The sequence below is a fragment of the Leptosomus discolor genome, chromosome Z, assembly GCF_034619465.1.
Source record: "Leptosomus discolor isolate bLepDis1 chromosome Z, bLepDis1.hap2, whole genome shotgun sequence".
Taxonomy (NCBI): Eukaryota; Metazoa; Chordata; class Aves; order Leptosomiformes; family Leptosomidae; genus Leptosomus; species Leptosomus discolor.
This window is the reverse complement of record NC_141419.1, coordinates 87,633,211-87,646,961: the sequence shown is the minus strand read 5'-3', so window position 1 is coordinate 87,646,961 and position 13,751 is coordinate 87,633,211. Positions and strand designations below refer to the sequence as shown.

Sequence of the window (13,751 nt, the reverse complement as noted above, 5' to 3'; positions counted from 1 at the left end):
GGTGTTTGCTAGCTAAAGGAGCACAAAGCAAGACTGACTGACAAATACCAGTCAGATTCAGATTCAAATCAGTCCCCCTTAATCTTTATAATTGGGAGGGATTTCTTCGTGACTTAAACTGTTATTAAAAAAGATACAGGAGCACAAAAGCACGCTTTGAAGAGATCCACACATTTATAAAGAGCTAATTACATTGTTGATCATTCAAAACAGATTCATTATGAACTCAACATGTGGCACAAAAGTCATTTTATGAGTGGCCTTATTCCTGCATCGAGCGGACTGAGAAGTGAAAATCCTTGCAAAAAACCAAGAGTTACGAACATAATCCTCTAGTATGCCGTGCCTCAGCAGGTAAGATTAAAAAGACAGAACACCTCAAGATTCCAACAACAAAGAATTTATTAGAGTTAAGAATATATAATCACTGTACAGAAAACATTCAGAGTTAAAGCGTGAAATACTGAACCGCCCACTGTGCATTACGATGGCTGAGCCTGTTAGTGATGATTTAATTGGCTACCTACAGCTGGCTAACTTATCAGCACATAAAAACATTTTTGTAAGCAGGGAAGAAATGATTGTCCTTTCTAAATGATAACATTGCCCAAGGTGGGAAATAAAGGATTACACGAATTACATTTAAAACTTACTCAAGGAACAAATTTGGTGGGAAGGAAGGGACAAGATTGCCATAGTTTTGCGTTTTTTCTGCACCGAGGAACTTTAGCCTCGCTGCTGTAACTTTGTACATGCTTGTGTTCAGTAGAGCAATCATTTCTATTTTTAAGTAAGAAAATATATTAACAGGTACAAGAATTTACCATCAAATCCAGCCTCTTCCAGTTATCTTTGGCGTGAGAGGAAGTTGCTTGCTTCAACCTTTGAGGCTCAAATGTTTTCAGTGGAAAGAAGTGCCATAGCATCTGAGCCCCAACGACGGTATAAATAATCATTTTCCTTTTAAAAACTGTTGGTTTTAAACCTTCAGTGAATAGAGACTCAAAAAGCTTCTCTACCTCATCAGCTTTCAATTCTGCATGCTACCAAACCTGCAGCTTTTCCCTTCTAAAACTGTTTGGTGAAGTCCACAAGGGCTTGAGAAAGTCTCTTTCTTGAGCATTTGCTTCTTTCCACCACAGGCAGGCAAAAGGCTTATTTTCTCCAATACTAAAAGAAAACAAAAAACAGATAGCACAGCATTTATTCAATTTGGATTATGCTCAAAGAAGGAAAGTTATGCGTAAACTAAGCTCTGTGTTTAAAAACATGGTGAAATGCCTAAAGGCAGGCAGTTTTCACAACCCTTCAGGAGAACAAACAGCATGGAAATCAACTCCATCTGCCCCCTGACAAATAGTTTCACCCTATCTACACAATCCTGCTGGTAGATGTTCCCTGTTTCATTTCGGCTTTCCACAGGAGGAAAACAGAAGCCCTGTCCTGAGGGAAAGGAACTGCAGCTCCGTTCGGGGATGCAGCAGCACTGGGACCACAGGACATATTCTACAGCCACGTAACATTCATGGCTTAAACTGAGCTTGTTCCTAAGCAGAGAGCGGCCAAGTATTAGTACAACCCCAAATCGTACAGCTACGTTTTAGGTGGGACACCCCTCATCCCCCAAGCTTTCACTTTTTTAATCACTGCTTAACGTGAGCTCTGAATGCAACTGACTTGATTTGTAAATTTACAAAGGAAATAAAACGTGAAATTAGTCGCTTCAACTGGAGATTGTTTCCTTCCTCTGCAGAAATAAACAATGCTGCTAAAATGAAAATGATTCTTCAGGGAGAAATGGCGATCCAGTCTTCATTAGTATCAACTAAAATTAGTACGCACTTTTTCTCCTCTTGAGCATGACTGTACACCACCATTCACTTATTCTAAATCTTAAACTTATTTACTTTTGAGACAACAGGTTCTTGATAACCATTAATGAGACAAGTACTACATAAAAAGGTCTGTAAAATATCTGATAATAAATTGGATACATCAGAAACTAAACTAAAGTCTTCATAACACAGCTTTGAAGTGAGCTCGATTTACAATATTGCTACAAAAGAACAACACCAAGCTGATGCCAAAATACCTAGACTGCTTATCCAAGAGCTTTACTTACTACAGTGACATATAGAACGCTGAAACACAGTGGTTACTATAATAACCAACCTTATTAAAAAGCTTTTAACTGCTGCAGTAGACAGCACAGATTCCTTGTAGGCCTATTTTGGAGGCAGCAAGAGAGTATCTATTGATAAACAAAAAACCACGTTGAAGGCTATTTCAAATGAAATATTGTGTGGCACTAGGCCAAAATCTGCTGTTTAAGCACACGTCATAATACCTATGTAGTATTTTTGGCTGTTTTGTTGGTTTTTTTCAGACATTTTATGTACCACTATTAAGAGCAAGGCCACTGGCAATTCAATGCAGCATCACACATGGACAAATTGAAAGCTTCAGTTGGCCATTGTGTAAGATGCCCCCTCTACAGCTAATTCAATGGCACATTAATTGTTCATTTGTTCAACAATTTACAGACTCTGTGAAGACTCCAGCAGCAAATTCTTAAGACTGCTTCAGACAAAAAGGAAATATAATGATTTTGACTAATGAAGTACTAAATATCACTAAGAAGTGTCCTATCTCACTTGCAATATAAAGAGAATAGACATTAATTACATTTTATTTTGAAGTATTTTTTTTTAAAAATATATAAGTAGAGCTCAGATTCTTAAGACTCATCAACTACTGATTAATTTGTGATTATTCTCTTTGTATCCTCCTCACACTTAGAAGCATCCAGTATTCTTGTAGGAGGAAGCCTCTAAATGTTGTTTGTGGAACATGAATGAAGGCAATCATCTGAACTCCAAAACTAGCAGAAGAATCTGACACCACATGGAACCAAGAGATGCCTTAAGCGCTTACAAGGCAACATGGTGTTGTCCTTTCAGGCACCCGATCCTGAAAGCCGAAAGGAAAGCTAAAAGTCGAAAGGAAAGCTAAAAGCACACAGGTAGCAAGCTCTGCAGCGCGTGAGGTGAGCTCAGGCAAAACAGCCCGAAGCCTCCACACTGGAACCCAGCAGCAGCCAAAATGAGACAAATGGATCAGACCTGCATGAGCCGCTGTCACATCTGCTTACTTGGTATCCAAAGAGCGACACATACTGTGGGCTTGCTTTTTAATTCCCAGAAACAGGAATGGAAGATGCAGCTGCTGCCTGCTGCTGTACGTATTGGTCTTAGATCACCACTCCTGAGAGCAAGAAGCCTGGGGTTCAAATTCTTACGAACTTATAAATATTCTGAACAAATCTGTTTTCTGATTTTAAAAGCAGTTTTAAGTGCTGAAGAAAGGTCAAGCAGGAACAAGTCTGAATGGAAAGAGAAAAGGTCACCTAAATCAAACCTGTAAACTCTAACTTACTAATACAGCTTCACGAATGCAATAACAATTATCTGGGAGAGCCTGACAGTCACCTAAAACCAATGAAGTAAAAAGATATGTCTTAAAGAAAGTGACTGTCAGTATGTGATTAAAAGAAAGGTCTACACACATGCTGCAGGCACTTAAAATTTTCATCTTGAATCTTTGTAATAGCTTTTTTTTTATATTTTTTTTTAACCTCAAGGTAGATGCTAGGCATTTTTCACTTTGTCTTAGAAAATTGCCATCCTCCATCCTACGGTCAAAGTAATCCATAATGAATGACAACAGATTTTGCAACATTTTCATATAATCACACTCTTTTTTTTTCACATCATGTAAAATACCAGTTTTATTAAATATATATGCAGATGGAAATGACATTTTTGCTTCTTACACTGCACTATAGTGCAGTTCTTCAAAATAAAAATTAAGTTTGCAGGGAACAACAGCTTAGTTGGAAGACCTTTAGCAAAATGGATAGCCATAAAAACAGTTCCCTTCAGTTTATATCAGAATTTGATCAGTCTTTTGAAGAAAGAATCAATAAAAAAACCTGGGATAATGACTGGCCTTTCAGATAGGTTTCATTTTTCCTCTCAATTTCATTTCTTGTCATAAGTCTAATACTTAAGGCAAACAGTGCATTATCTTAAATACTTGATAAACACAAACTAAATATGTCAGATGGTTTTAGGGAAAAGATACTGTAAATTCCAAGAAGAGCTTTTGTGAACACAGTTTTATTCAACATGAGAATTAAACATATTACTGTCTTACTGTGACTTGCAGTAAGACAGCACACATACATGTGGTTAAACATTTAATTCTCCATACTAGCGCAAGGCTAAATTTTAATAATAAAAATAGTAAAGAATGATAATTTATTGTCACCCCAGACCATTAGAAAGAATCAGATCATGTGTGAGGGTACATGGGACCTCTGGAGATCATTGAGTCCAATGGCTCCACTCAAGGAGGACCAAACTCAACAGGTTGCTCAGGACATTGTGCTGTTGGATATTAAGTTCTCCACAGATAAAGACTCCACCACCTCTCTGGGAAACGTGTCCCCGCGTTTTGATTTCCCCCACAGTAAAAAAAAAGTTCTTCATGTTTAGATGAAGTTTCCTGTCTTTCAGTTTGTGCCCATTGTCTCTTGTCTTGTCACCAGGCACCACTGAAAAGAGTGACTCCATCTTCTTCTTTACTCCCTTCTATCACGCATTTATATGCATTGGTAAGAACCCCCTGAGCCTTCTCTTCTCCAGGCTGAACAGTCCCGGTTCTCGGCCTCTCCTTGTATGACAGATGCTCCACATTCATGATCATCTCCATGGCCCTTTACTGGACTCACTCCAGTATGTTCATGTCTCTGCTGTATTGGGGAGCACAAAAGGGGCATGTCACTCCAGATTCATCTCATGTAGCACTGGGTAGAGGGGAAGGATCACCTCCCTCTACCTGACAGCGACACTCTGGCTAATGGGGCCAAGGAAGCTGGTGGCTCTTCTTCGCAAAGAGATCATATCTTGCGTAGAACCATAGAAGAGTTGGGTTGGAAGGGACCTTTAAAGGCCATCTAGTCCAACCCCCCTGCAGTGAGCAGGGACACCTTCAGCTAGATCACGTTGCTGAGAGCCCCGACCAACCCGACCTTGAATGCTCCCAGGGACGGGGCATCCACCACCTCTCTGGGCAGCCTGTGCCAGCGCTTCACCACCCTCATCATAGAAAAATTCTTCCTTGTATCTAGCCTAAATCTACCCTCTTTTAGTTTAAAACCATTACTCCTTGTCCCATCGCTACAGACACTGCTAAAAATTCCGCCCTCATCTTTCCTGTAGCCCCCTTTCAGCACTGGAAGGCCGCTATTAAGGTCCCCCTGGAGCCTTCCCTTCTCCAGGCTGAACACCCCCAACTCTCTCAGCCTGTCCTCACAAGGGAGCTGCTCCAGCCCCCTGAGCATCTTCGTGGCCTCCTCTGGACCCTCTTGAGCAGGTCCATGTCTTTCTTACACTGGGGGCCCCCTGAGCTAAACACAGCACTGCAGGTAGGGTCTCACGAGAGCAGAGTACAGGGGAAGAATCACCTCCCTCAACCTCCTGGCCATGCTTCTTTTTATGTAGCCCAGGATATGGTTGGCTTTCTGGGCTGTGAGCGCACATTGCCAGCTCACATCCAGTTTTTCCATCCACCAGTACCCCCAAGTCCTTCTCTGCAGGGCTGTGCTCAATCCCTCCATCCCCCAGGGGTACTGATACCAGCAACTACCCTGACTCAGGTGCAGGGCCTTGCACTTGGCTTTGTTGAACCTTATGAGGTTCCCATGGGCCTACTTCTCCAGTTTGTCCAGGACCCTCTGGACAGCATCCCATCCCTCAGCTGCATCAACCGCACCATTCAGCTTGGTCATGGCTGCAAATTTGCTGAAGGTGCACTCAATCCCACTGTCCATGTCACTGATGAAGACGTTAAACAGTACTGGTCCCAGTATGGACACCTGAGGGACACCACACATCACTGACCTCCATCCAGACATCAAGCTGTTGACCACTACTAGCGGTCAGCATGATGTGCCACTCACCCACCAGAACCTTCAGAGGTTTCTCTGAAAAGCTGCTTCCCACCTCATCACCTGCCCCCTTGCCTGTGCTTGTAAATGGGGTTATTCTGCACCAGATGAGGCACCTGGCACTTCCTTTTGGTGAACCTCACGAGGTTCCTCTGTGGTCATTTCTCTAGCCTGTCAAGGTTCCTGAGAATGGCACCACACATTTCTGGTGTATCAGCTACTCCTCCCAGTTTTGTTTTGTCTGCAAACTTGCTGAGGGTGCACTTAATACTATCATCCAGGTCATAAATGAAGATGTTAAAACAATTCTGGACACAGTATCGACCCTCGGAGTACACCACTGGTGACCAGCCTGCAGGTGGAGTTTGTGCCACTGACCACAACATTTTAATCCCAGCACACCAGGAAGTTTCCAATCCTCATCAGTGTCCAGTTCTCTAGTCCATATTGCTCTGGTTTGTTTATAAGGGTATTATGGAAGACAGTGTCAAAGCCTTGCGCAAGTCAAGATAGAGAATGCCTACAGCTCTCACCCACTTCACTGAGCTAGTCATTTTATCTTAAGCTGCTATCAGGCTGGTCAGGCATGATTTCCCTTTTGTAAATCCATGCCAACTACTCCCAACCACCTTGAATCTATTCTGCAGATCTGCAGGTAGAGGAAAAGCCATCCCTCCTAATACCAGAGGTCTCAAGGTTCCAGCCATCAGCATCCTGGGGGTCTCCATTTCCTAACTCGATGAGCACAACATATTCTTGCTCCTCCTTCAGCGCAGCTGGAGGTCCAGCCTCTTCTGTCTCTTAATGTCTTGGGGAAGAGTCGGTCAATCTTTCGTGTCAGCACTGGTACTGTGCAGTATGCTGACCTCCTCTCACAGCTCTTTCACTGGTGGTGCAGACATGCCACCACCGCACACGTCCTGCAAGCAAGGAGTCCAATTCCCACTGCCCCAGAAGGAGGTCTCAGCCACCCCCTAAAGCCTCAAATCTGAAAAACTGTATTATCCCTCAGGAGCGCCATCTGTGCTGAGGCCTCTGACACAGCGGTTGACGTAGCCGCTGGGGACTATGTTCTAGGGTACAGTGTCACATTGCAGAAGATGTGGATGCTGTTATGAGCAGAGTTCCTGGCCCCTCCTGTGCAAGATGCTGTGTCTGCTCATGATCAAAACAACTAGCTGGAATGCACAGTTAAGGAAGTGTAGCAAAGGTAGGAAAGTTTATCTTCACTCATTTACTTCGGGAATGAAACCTAAGGAAGTTCTGGATCCTTCCCTCAGAACTCATTAGTTTTCTAATTTGCATTTCTTACGCTTGGTAATACAAGCAGTTACATCCCACTTAGCATGTTTGGTAAGGTGATTTAAAAAATTTTCTAGGACCACTAGAGCTTGCTCTCCAGTCCTGGCAGCAAGAACACACTTTTAACCTGTTGGAAAACGAATTAAAGCACCATAAACAATGAAGTTAAGTCTTGTACTTACCACTTGCAACCTCTCACCTTACTCAGCTTTCTCAGTGACCTACTGAGAAGATATCTCACCTGTGCAAACTTGTGTATTTGCTCCACCACAGCTGCAAAGAGGGCATGGACACTTTCATCAATCAGACTCTGCATATAATGGACAGCTTCTTCATCAGACAGGTCCAAACGAAACTTGTCCTGCACCTGCAATGGGGGCGGAGATGACAAAAATTAATTCATTCAACAGTTAAACCACACTATTCTATCTGAAGTATCCGGTAGCAGACACAATGATTTCAGTTATGCAAGTTTAGTAGAGAATCTCACATTACTTGCAGAAAGTTAATTGCTGCCATCTAATCACATGCTTTATTGTCATAAAGATAAATTTCAAATGATGCCATCTCCTGTGGAGTCCATCATATTCATCTAATTCAGTCTCTTGCATAATGAGCTAGGTAAAACAGTATCAAGCAATTTCAGCATCGAGTACATAACTTCTGGTTTATCTGTGAGAATCTCTTTTACGGAGCCTTTATACCGAGACAGAATGCTTCACATCCTAGGTGAATTGTTTCAATGATTAATTGCCCTATTTAACAATTGTGGCTTATCTCCTATCTGAATTTGTCCAATTTCCATCTCATATAGTTGAGCTCGTTAAAACTTTTCACATTAAAGAACTGTCCATCAGAAATCTCTCTCATGTAGGCAAATATAAAATGACTTAAGTTGCTTCTTAACCACCTTCTGGCTATGACTAAGGAGACTGACTGTAAGACAGAATCAAGTCTTTCCTTAACATTTTTCATGCATTTTTTTTTTTTTTTAAGCGTTGACAAAAACGCAAGCCAAATTATTTCAATGATATTCGCAATAAGGTCGTATTTGTGAGATATTACCTTATCTTTCCGTTTTGTATTCTTTCTACACAGCAAGGATACCACATATACAACCACCCTCTTTATGACAGCAAAACACTCAGAGATCTCTGTTTAGTATTACTCTGCATTTTTTTCAAAGGCAATGTATTCCAGAATAGTGCCCTTCAACACCACAATAAAAAGCATAAGGTAGCCTGCCAAGTAAGGAAAGATAATTCTGCTTCACTCAAAATACTGTTATAACTCTTTTGCTGATATGTTTGAAGTAAGCATAAATTCAGTTTTTCCTCAACTTCCCCTCAAAAAGAATTTTGATCAATGCGGAAGAATAGATTAAACCCAAAAAGTTCAAACTCCCAAGAAAGCAAGTACCAGGGAGAGATTTAGAAGGTATTTCAGGCTAGTGTTACAGAACTTTTATCTTCATAACAAACATGATGAGAAGGAAGTTTATTATCTCCCACAGACATATTAGTAGTTTGACAGCCCATGAAGCACACAGTAGAATTCTACTGAATTTAATGGACTACTCACATGCTTCTAACTATGCCCAAGCCTAAATACCTCCCCGCATTAGAGCACAGACTTGTATCAGATCTATTTTCACGCTCACAGAAAAAGGTGATATAATGCGAGTTGAGCAAAATTGCCAACTTCCATTTAAAAAAAAAAAAAAAATTAAAAAATCACAGTAACGCTCTTTTACACAATCCTAGCAATCAAGCACTTCAGCAATCTTCTAATTTATACATAGAAGAACTTCTCAAAGTCTCGCAGTTAGTGATGTGAGCACGTGGACGATCTGATCAGCCTGGTGGCAGAGCTGTATGAAGTAGCTGAAAGGTTGAGGTGAGTTAGGGAGGCGGAACAGGAGACAGACTGGTGGAGCCAGGCTCTGCCCTCCTTGAAACAGAAACGAGAGCACCCAGGATCAAGGGGCCTCTGTATCCTGCCCCTGCCAGGCCAAAGGCAGAAGCCCAAATGAAACGAGTGAGTGGAGGCAAGTTCATGGTAGGGGCAGCAGGCGAAATCCCCTCTTGCCCACCTGGCCCCCTCAGGTGCCTCTGAGCAACAGGTATGTGGCTCTGGTTGAGGAAGAACAGCTCCATGAGGATGGGGACAGTGGGCAAGCTACACCAGAGTTGTCTACACAGTCAGACAGGCCTACTGCCCCTATTGCCACCACACACAAAAGGAAGAAAAGAAGGGTTATAGTTGCAGGTGACTGTTCTGAGGGGAACAGAGGATCCAATATACTGTGCAGACCCTCCTCCAGGGAGGTCTGTGGGTTAAGAACATCACTAGGACACTTCCTAGCTTAGTGAGGTCCACAGATTACTGCCCACTACTGATTTTCCACGTGGGTGGAGAGGAAGCAGCAACTAGTAGTCCAAGAACGATCAAGAAAGACTTCAGGGCCTTGGGACGGCTAAGGAGAGAATCTGGGGCACACTTTATTTTTTCCTTCTCTCCTTCCAGTTGAAAGCAGCGACGTTGGAAGGAACAGGAGGATCCAATCTATCAACACATGGCTCCGCGGCTGGTGTCACCACAATTTTGGGTTTTTTGATAATGGGATGACCTATACGGCACCAGGAAAGCTGACATCAAATGGGAGACACCATTTTCAAGGGGGGAAGAGGGTCTTTGCCCAAGAGATTGCTGAATTGATTGACAGGGTTTTAAACTAGATGTGAAGGGGGAGGGCGATAATAATACCAACATTATCTGTGATAAGCAGCAGGATGACACACCAAGGTTGGAGGGATGGGGTGACAATAAGGGCCTTCAACCTGCTGCCCTGAGGCATGCTGTGGACACTGCAGCACAGACAAAGTCTCATAAAGATGAGCCAGAGGCTCCTGAGGAAATAGGAGCCAACAGGGTAGCACCCATAAAACACCTTGGGGGGATAAAGCGGTGTCCCTCTAAGAAGGTGTCACAGCCGGCAGCCCAGCTGAAGTGCCTCTACACCAATGCATGCAGCATAGGCAACAAACAGGAGCAGCTGGAAGCCACCATGCTGCAGGAAGGCTATGACATAGTGGCCATTACTGAAAGTTGGTGGGATGAATCATGATTGGAGCATGACTATTGTTGGCTACAAGCTGTTCAGAAGGGACAGGAGCGGAAGGAGGGGTGGAGGTGTTGTCCTTTATGTTAAGAAATGGATAGAGTGTGAAGAGATGTCACTAAAGAACAGCCATGAGAAGGCCGAAAGCTGATGGGTAAGAATTAAGGATCAAGACAAGAAAGGGTGCCTTGTGGTTGGTTTCTACTACAGGCCACCCAATCATGGCAAACCTATTGATGAAGCCTTCTTACTCCAGCTCCAGAAGACATCGCACACACAGGCTCTCATCCTGCTGGGGGATTTCAATCACCTCAACATCTGTTGGAAAAGTGGAATAGCAAGCTGTAGGCAATCCAGGAGACTCCTGGCATGTCCAGATGACAACTTCTTAAGGCAAAAACAGATAGCCCTACCCGACAGGATGCAATATTGGACCTGATGGTCACAAATGAAAGTGAACTCCTCAGGGATGTCAAGATTGGAGGCAGCCTGGGCTGCAGTGATCCTGCACTAGTGCAGTTCACTGTCCTAAGGGGTATGAGGCAGATGAAAAGCATAGTCAGGACCTCAAATTTTAGGAAAGCAAAATTCCAGCTCTTCAAGGAGTTAGTCAACAGGACCCCCTGGGAAACGGCCTTCAGGGACATGGGAGCAGAGCTGGAAGATCTTTAAGGACTCTCTCCATAGAGCACAAGACCTCTCAAACCCTAGGTGTAAGAAATCAGGCAAAGAGGGCAAGAGACAAGCATGGCTGAGTCAAGACCTGCTGGTCAAACTAAAAGGCAAGACGGAACGGCACAGGTAGTGGAAGCAGGGACGGGCAGCGGGGGAAGAGTATGAAGACGTCGCTGGGCTGTGTAGGGACAAGGTCAGGAAGGCCGAGATGCGGAAAAAAGTCAGAGAGTTACTGTCAATTGGACAGAGTCTAGTTGGAGGCCTGTATCTAGTGGAGTCCCTCAGGGGTTGGTACTGGGACCAGTACTGTTCAATATATTCATCAGTGACCCGGACGAGGGAACAGAGTGCACTGTCAGCAAGTTTGCTGATGACACAGAACTGGGAGGAGTGGCTGACACACCAGAAGGCTGTGCTGCCATTCGGAGAGACCTGGCCAGGCTGGAGAGCTGGGTGGGGAGAAATGTAATGAAATACAACAAAGGCAAGTGCAGCGTCTTGCATCTGGGAAAGAACAACCCCACGGACCAGTACAGGCTGGGGACTGAGCTGTTGGAGAGTAGCGTAGGGGAAAGGGTCCTGGGGCTCCTGGTGGGCAGCAGGATGGCCATGAGCCAGTAACGTGCCCTCGTGGCCAAGAAGGCCAATGGCATCCTGGGGTGGATTAGGAGTGGTGTGGTCAGTAGGTCGAGAGAGGTTCTCCTCCCCCTCTGCTCTGCCCTGGTGAGACCCCATCTGGAATAGTGTGTCCAGTTCTGGGCCCCTCAGTTCAAGAAGGACAGGGAACTGCTGGAAAGAGTCCAGCACAGAGCCACAAAGGTGATGAAAGGGGTGGAACATCTCCCTTAGGAGGAAAGGCTGAGGGAGCTGGGTCTGTTTAGCTTGGAGAAGAGGAGGCTGAGGGGTGACCTCATTAATGTTTATAAATACATAAAGGGTGAGTGTCAGGAGGATGGAGCTGACCTCTTCTCAATGATGGCCAATGGACAAGGGGCAATGGGTGCAAGCTGGAGCACAGGAGGTTCCACATTAACATAAGGAAAAACTTTTTCACTGTGAGGGTGACAGAGCCCTGGAACAGGCTGCCCAGGGGGGTTGTGGAGTCTCCTTCTCTGGAGACATTCAAAACCCGCCTGGATGCATTCCTGTGTGACCTGCTCTAGGTGGTCCTGCTCTGGCAGGGGGGTTGGACTAGATGATCTCCAGAGGTCCCTTCCAACTCCTAACATCCTGTGATTCTGTATACACGGCAAGGGATGAAAAGAAAAACAATAAGAGCTTTTACAGGTATTTCAACCAAAGGAAGGTCAAAGAAAGTGTACCCCCCTGACGAACAGCAACAGCAAACTACTAACAACAGACGAGGAGGAGGCTGAGGTTCTCAACAACTTTTTTGTCCCAGTTTTCACTGGCAACCTCCCTTCTCAAAGCTCTCAAGTTAATGGCCCACAAGATGGGGACCAGGGAGAAAAATCCCCTCTCACTGTAAGCGAAGACAAGGTTCATGACTATCTGAAGAACCTGAACATACACAAGTCCATGGGACCTGATGAGATGCATCCCAGAGCCCTAAGGGAACTGGCTGACGCAGTTGCCAAGCCACTCTCCATGATATTTGAAAAGTCATGGCAGTCAGGTGAAGTCACTAGTGACTGGCAGAAAGGAAATGTTATGCCCATTTTTAAAAACGGTAGAAAGGAGGACCCTGGGAACTACCAACTTGTCAGCCTCACCTCTGTGCCTGGGAAGATCATGGAACAGATCCTCCTAGAAGCTATGCTAAGGCACATGGAGGACAGGAAGGTTATTCAAGACAGTCAGCACAGCTTTACTAGGGCCAAGTCCTGCCTGACCAACCTAGTGGCTTTCTACAATGGAGCAACTGCAACAGTGGACAAGGGAAGAGCTACAGATGTCATCTATCTGGACTTCTGCAAGGCCTTTGAGACTACCCCACAACATCCTTCTCTCTAAGCTGGAGAGATACAGGTTTGATGGGTGGACTGTTCAGCAGACAAGGAATTGGCTGGATGGTTGCATCCAGGGAGGAGTGGTCAATGGCTCGATGTCCAGATGGAAAATGGTGACAAGTGGTGTCTCTCAGCAGTCCATACTGGGACCAGTGTTGTTTAGTATCTGCATCAATGATATTGACAGTGGCCTTGAGTGCACCCTCAGCAAGTTCACTGATGGCACCAAGCTGGGTGGTGCAGTCGACATGCCGGAGGGAAGGGAGGCCATCCAGAGGGACCTGGACAGGCTGGAGAGCTGGGCCCAGGTGAACCTCATCGGTTTCAACAAGGCCAAGGGCAGGGTCTTGCACCTCGATGAGGGCAACTGCCGGTATCAGTACAGGCTGGGAGAAGACATGCCAGAGAGCAGCCCTGTGGAACAAGACTTGGGGGTGCTGGTGGATGAAAAGCTGGATGTGGGCCACCAATGTGTGCTCACAGCCCAGAAGGCCAATCGCATCCTGGGCTGCATCAAAAGGAGCGTGGCCGGCAGGTCGAGGGAGGTGATTCTGCCCCTCTGCTCTGCTCTGGTGAGATCTCACCTGGAGTACTGCATCTAGCTCTGAGCCCCCACCACAAGAAGGATGTGGACCTATTGGAGCGGGTCCAGAGGAGGCCACGAAGACGATCA

General features: G+C 44.9%; 1 protein-coding gene across 1 annotated transcript in view; it reads right to left on the bottom strand.

Moving 5' to 3' along the window:
* Positions 1-431: 431 nt before the first annotated feature.
* PIK3C3 (phosphatidylinositol 3-kinase catalytic subunit type 3) overlaps positions 432-13,751 on the bottom strand; it is an 81,891-nt gene continuing 68,571 nt past the window's right edge. The window contains exons 25-26 of the mRNA XM_086479092.1: positions 7,554-7,679; positions 432-1,170 (exon numbers count right to left, since the gene is read on the bottom strand). Of these exons, the coding sequence (XP_086335218.1) occupies positions 1,156-1,170; positions 7,554-7,679 (141 nt within the window). The 3' untranslated portion in view covers positions 432-1,155. The remainder of the gene's footprint in view (positions 1,171-7,553; positions 7,680-13,751) is intronic.